Genomic DNA, 6,761 nt, shown 5'->3' with positions numbered 1-6,761 from the left:
TTAAAGAGTTGTTTAATTAAACGACTAAACAAAAATGCAACAAGATACTTCTTTTTTGAACGATGCTTAGCTATAAATTAGTTAGGTTACGTAGGGCCGATCAAATACGTCATTGTTGCCTCCATGTCACGTGATACCATATTCATTCATAAGTTACATATAAATGCATATTTATTTTACATTTGCATTAAATCGGATTAACTGTTTGTATTGCTCAAATTTCAAGCCATTACATCTTAATAACACGACGTTAACTACAAAAAGCTCAACATTCTTCCATAATATTAGAGACTTGTCACGAGCCGAAATTCATTAAATTATTACGACAAAAGAAGTTTTATTAGTATTACTTAGGTAGTCAGGGAAATGTTACAGTTGACTCACAGAGTGGATCACGCTACTTAACAAGCACAAAGAGACTCGGAAGTGCCCTCCTTGTAACTTCAATCAAAACGGACTGATACCCGTTCCATATTTACATTTTCCTCTCACTGAGCACAACTCCGCGCCATCTATCGGAATTTTCCTGAAGACAAACCACACACGAGTCCTTTCGGTTTCTGAGTTTTCTCACCAGATGGAGTTACTAAAACAGGTGTTAATTGAAACATAAGGCGGCCACTATATTCGTGTCCTAGAAAATGAATTACTATTATTTAGATTTAGTATTACCCGTGCTGCACAGAAGTGGGAATTTTAATATAGAGTTAACTAAAATGAAACGTTGTAGTTTCCACCAGTTTCATTTCGCTGGCATAAAGTGGTTTAACTTTCGCCATTAACAGTGAAGCAAGTGACATAGTAAGGGGCGAATTATGAAAAGGAAATTTGTATCTAATCGCTTGCAAGTAGGTAAGACAAGTAGATATCTTCGTTTCAAACGCTTTATTACTTGACCATTCGCTGTTCAACCCTGGGAGTGAGGCGCTAAAAATAGCTTGCATGTGAGAATTATGAGTATTTGTCATTTATATTCGTATACCTAATCAGGAAAGTGTAGACTAAGTAGTTAATATTTGTTAAATACGAATGCTCTCGCAGAGACGAAGGAACGATCGAGTTTACTTTATAATAATTACGTGTTTATCAAAATCGGATTCCAAATATTTAAATATTATCTAATATTCACATTCTACCTTCCATAACTCCTAGTTACATCATTTGTAGTGTCATTTTCTCTTAGGACCATCAAGCTCAATTAATACACTTTCAATTCGAATAAACTAATAAATACTACGACCAATGTAAATCCCCGTTTCGACGGATCAAGAACTTGCATGCAATATTTGATACACTGCTAAATACAGCAATGTAACGAAAATCGCATGCAAGTTCTTTTAAGCCTCTAAATGGGACTTAATACGACGCCACTTTAAAATATAACGACCAGGAATATTGGCAACCAATAAAAAGAAGATATTTCATTGTGGGCAACGTTCGATGACAGAAGTAATAAATTACTGACAGATTATTAAAGCTAGAGGCACGAAAGTATAACCTGTATAACAGAATATGATGGGTACACGTACGAGTACAAAATGCTCCTGCCTTGTATAAATACCTAAATCGAATTCTGATCGGAAATTCGTATAAATACACGTTTCTTTAAACTTCGCATTCTCTTGAAGTTTTGACCCAGACAATAAAAAATAGCACTCAAAAATATGGTAGTCAATTCTAAGTAGTAGCCTTTAAACACCGTGTTTTTATAGTATTCCGTTAACTCCGGGGTACGGGTAAGGTAAATTTTGAAAAAAAAATTTAATAAAAGGTAATTAAATATCGCATATAGCGTTGTTGTAACACGGGCATTACATTGAATTCAACCAAACAATTGAAAACTTTGACATAATCATTTCGAACATCGATCGTGCGAGATAGGACTTACGTTTAGTAGCAAATGTATACACTCGTAGTAAACACTAATCAATTTGTAAACAGGCCCTAAGGCAAGTGTATACGCTCGTAAGGGCCTTATAAGATAAAAATAAATTATTGATTGTCTCCGAAATGGGGTTAATTAGAATACCGGTGTCTTTTAGAAAGTTACTTCATTTAAGCTCAGGAATGCACCCTTGAAATTAACGAAAATCAAAACAACCGATAAATAAATAAAATAAATATATTAAACGATAAAAAGTCTACGTACTTCAAACAATATTGGTGCTATCTTTAGGTACCTAATAATATTTTAAATGTGAAAGTTTTTATAAATTGATTCTCAGATCTTAGTTCCTTTGCGGAAAAACGACTGAACGAATGTCTATGAAGTTTGGCACGCAATTAATATATAACTCAGAAAATAATATAACATACTTTTAATCCTGAAATTCATCATCAGAGGAAAACGTTGCAATGGAGGATGCATAGGTATCTATTCGTTTGAGAATACTAAGAGGGAGGGGGTAAGGTCAGTTTAACGACTTCTATTACGCGGACGATTGCGCAAACAGTAGACAGTTAATATTTTAGGAAGTATTAACAACCTTCCTAGGGCATCCAGGCGGTTTTCGGCCATTTGAAACTCCAGAGTACGCTCTCCAGACTGCACGATCCTCACCCGTCCGGACTACGTGCCCGAGCCATCGCTGGAGAGACGAAGTGCAAAAAGACCTTAGCGAACTCGACACCGTCGACTGGACAGAAACGGTTTTGGACAGAGAAGCATGGCTGTCTTTGATGTCGGAGGCCAAGATCCACTTCGGGTCGCTGCGCCACAGCAGTAAGTACGTAAGTAAGTAACAACCTTCAGATAATTCATGAAGATACCTAATACATTATCAGCCGATATTATATCTTAACTTCGAAAGCCGTTCCCACGCAATCGGTGTGTCGCCTACTGCCACCTTCACAACTTAGCGTAATTCCAGTAATTAGGTACTTGCACCGCGACCTTACACAAATTTCATGCAAACAATACTACAAAAGGTAACCAAGAAAATAACCTACAGAGGCAATTAGAAGGGACACTATAATGTGTGAAGACGTCAGTTATTCTCACGGGTATACTGGTAACCGAGTAAATGAGCCAGGCTGTGCGAAGTTTTCGTAGACTCTTTTGGGGGAAACGAATTGTATTTGCTAACAATATACCGACTAATACTACAAATTAATAATTAAAATAACAACTTAAATATTAGTATTAGTATATTTAAATATTTACGTTGTTTAAGTTTATAAATGAATACCATTCTAGAAAAAACATTATATGGTGTAAGCAAATTGAATTATATTAAGGGTAGGTATTATTAGTGCCATAGAGCTAAAGTATACAAAGTATACTTTTAAATCACGAAATTTTACCAAAGTCCAAAGTGGGATCAATAAAGAATTTTAATATTTATGAAACCTAAGAATTCATGTTTTTGTTATCTAAATAATAATATCGGTGTCGTAATCGGCCACTACCGCGCCACGGTCATATTTTGATTGCAAACCTATGATAAAAGAATAACAAATTCTATTATAATTCCCAAATCATTGCAAATCTATGTGTGCCTCTAATTTATCGTATTTAGCCAAAGCATATCCGTCCATACATATTCAATAATTAAGGTGAAATCTATTATTTATGGGTATATTCAATTATCAATAATTATCAGGTAATATCTGTTTAAGTGGCGCTTAATCATTGATACCGTCGGCCAGCAGCTCATTCACCGCGGCCCGTTCCTCGCTGACACAACCGTCAAACGTAACAGAGTGCCGTAAAAGTGTTTGTTTTCTTGTTCATGTGTGTGATAATGATACTTAAAATATTCTGACAATGGTACGTACAAAAACCTAAATTTAGGGAAATTTGATTTTCTGGTATTCCTAGACTTTGCCTGCGTATTGTTATGATAAGAACACCTAAGCAAACAAAACATGTTATTTCTCTGTTTCTTGTTATTACGCTTTGCAACATGAAACTATGGTATGTTATATGTAATATTATATTTATCATAATTTAACCAAAGAGCCAATTTCAATTTGTGATTTAGGTGTTTAGTGTTTTATATAATATTTCTAATTCATAGAAAACGAGATACAACATGTTTAACCACTAAACAAAAATTAAGATATTATTATACACATATAACTACGGTACAGCTAAGTTTTGTAATTAAGTACCTATATCGATTTATTATAAAGTTTTTATTGTTATAAAACTTTAATTTCGTTGACTAATTAGTTGACATTGATATCTATGTAACTACATTCATTGACAAAACGGAATCTAGCGAAATCAATCGGTATAAACTGATTTCTGATTAGATATGTGTTTATTCCCCTTTATCCGTCAGCGACTGTTAAGTTAACTGTAAACTTTAGATACCAGAGCCCCTAGTATAAATTTATTCGATAGCGTGACGTGACGTACGCGTTTGCGTTAAGTCTTATTTTGTATGGGTTTTAGGAACAGCGCGCCAAGCGGAAAGTTTTGGAAACTCAAAATCCCATACAAAATGAGACTTAACGCAAACGCGTAAGTCACTTCACGCTATCGAATAAATGTACACTAGGGGTACAGAAATGTTTACTGCACCTTCTATTTATAACCGGTAACTATTATTTTTAATTCAAATTTTATTATTAAACCTCAAATCTATAATTAAAGTAACATGGAGCTGTTGGAATAATGATATAAAAACTTTTCAAAAAAAAAAAACAAAACCTAACTTCAAATTCAAAAAGGATAAAATAAAATATTATCCTATTTAAGTATATGCGTTACCAACTGATACCCGTCTCACACACACCCACCCACATCTACCCCTTACCTACACCCACTTACATATATAAGGGAAGTTCCACATATCATCTGTGGTGTTCATCATGAGGTCCACTCCATCAAATTGGTGATTTCGACAGGAAATGCTCGAGGTGCGTAATAATACACTAAAATCACAATACATAATATTGCAAAGTTTCCTCAATTCCTCATAGATCCCATCAGATCAGAACTATATAAATATGGGGCCTTGGAGGTAACTCTATTAAAGAGGGAATTACTCAAATCGGACCATGGATCTCGGAATAATCGGTTACCATTAAAAAAAATAGGCAAGACCAAATACAGAACCTCCTCATTCTTGTGATGGAAGTCGGTTAAAAAAGGGGCGTTTCGTGCTTTGTGTACAACTATTAGACTTTGATTGTCGATTCTGAATTTTGTATTGCTCTACACTTTGTTTTTTATTTAAACTCCGTTAACTTCTGGGTGGCTAAGTACAGTCAGCATCAAAAGCATTCTGAAACAGCTTAACAAAATGTGATGGTTCTATATGTAGAACAATGAAGACGATAAAAGATATACTGTTGACGACCGGTTTGGCCTAGTGCGTAGTGACCCTGCCTACGAAGCTGATGGTCCCGGGTTCAAATCCTGGTAAGGGCATGTATTTGTGTGATGAGCATGGATATTTGTTCCTGAGTCATGGGTGTTTTCTATGTATTTAAGTATTTATAAATATTTATATATTATATATATCGTTGTCTAAGTACCCTCAACACAAGCCTTATTGAGCTTACTGTGGGACTTAGTCAATTTGTGTAATAATGTCCTATAATATTTATTTATTTATTTATTTACTGTTGAATGTAAATTTTAGAGATTTATCTATATTTGGAAAAGTTATCCAGAATATCAGATACTTTTGGCGCGTTGTTTCATCCGCTACTATTGATGCTGACTGTACATATAAAGAAACTGAATGGCGTAGTTAATTTTCATTTTTCAAAGTAATTAATAGCGTTGTAACACGAGCATTATATTTAAATCCACGAAACAATTGAAAACTATGACATATCAATGATATTTCGAATAGTACTCGCGGTTAGTAGCAAATGTACCTATAAACTCATACTAAACAATATGTAAACAGGCCCTAAGGCAAGTGTATACGCTCGTAGGGGTCTTATCAGATAAAAACAAATCATTGATTCCCTCTAAAATTGAATTAATTAGAATACCTTTTTTTATGGAGTTACTTAATTCAGCTTATGAATGCACACTTGAACGGACTTAAAAAAACACCGCATATAATATTTCTAAAGCTCGATGGGTAGGGTGACAGGTGTCATCTCCATATAATTTATATCGTAATAACGCCAAATCTCGCAAATCAGTCAGCGTACCCCTAGAAATTGAAAAACAGTATAATGCAATGGCTCCCATGTAGATATTTGAACCTCGAAATAAAAACCGGATGGACAAATACCATTTAATAAAATCATCTAGCATATTGTTACAGTTAACAATCTATCACTGGTTAACACTTTGTTTTAACTATTATCATTAGTAAACAATATTTGCTTATAAAACTAACATTTTCTAAACACGAGTATACACGACGGGTATATCTCACCGCCTGATACGCAGCGCACTTAGGACTGACTGCCATCCGTGTCTGATTTGTGTCAGATACTCGTACTAGTAAATAATCAAGACGGACTATCTCCATACAACACCGCGTTCCTCGAGTGTTTTGGTCCTATGTTAGTTTGTTAGTGTGGTAATCTTGGAAGCTAAATTTGATCTGAAGAGGTGGCCATGGGAACTCTGTGATGAAACAAGGCAAACTAGTTGTGTTTGGGGTTGTTAGAATTGTCTCAATGTTTACAGTCAGCGATAAAATCTTGTACCAAAAATGAAAAGTTTGCCAAAAACTTATTCCATTTTAGTTTTATACGTATAAAATCTGTTACCTACTGCTATATATGACTTACAACTTCTAAACGTAAAATCCGTTTTACTAGCCGCATTTATATGAACATAG

General features: G+C 34.6%; 1 protein-coding gene across 4 annotated transcripts in view; it reads left to right on the top strand.

Moving 5' to 3' along the window:
• Positions 1 to 6,761, top strand: part of LOC133518871 (adenylyl cyclase X E-like) — a 26,391-nt gene continuing 19,630 nt past the window's right edge. For 2 of the 4 annotated variants that reach the window (XM_061852629.1, XM_061852627.1), the window contains exon 1: positions 1,994 to 3,769. In XM_061852629.1, the coding sequence (XP_061708613.1) occupies positions 3,767 to 3,769 (3 nt within the window). In that variant the 5' untranslated portion in view covers positions 1,994 to 3,766. Of the gene's footprint in view, positions 853 to 1,989; positions 3,770 to 6,761 lie in introns of those variants that run through there. The other 2 variants (XM_061852630.1, XM_061852631.1) reach the window with 2 other exon arrangements.

The sequence above is a fragment of the Cydia pomonella genome, chromosome 6 (assembly GCF_033807575.1).
Source record: "Cydia pomonella isolate Wapato2018A chromosome 6, ilCydPomo1, whole genome shotgun sequence".
In the NCBI taxonomy this organism is placed as follows: domain Eukaryota; kingdom Metazoa; phylum Arthropoda; class Insecta; order Lepidoptera; family Tortricidae; genus Cydia; species Cydia pomonella.
This window is presented reverse-complemented; position numbering and strand designations above follow the sequence as displayed.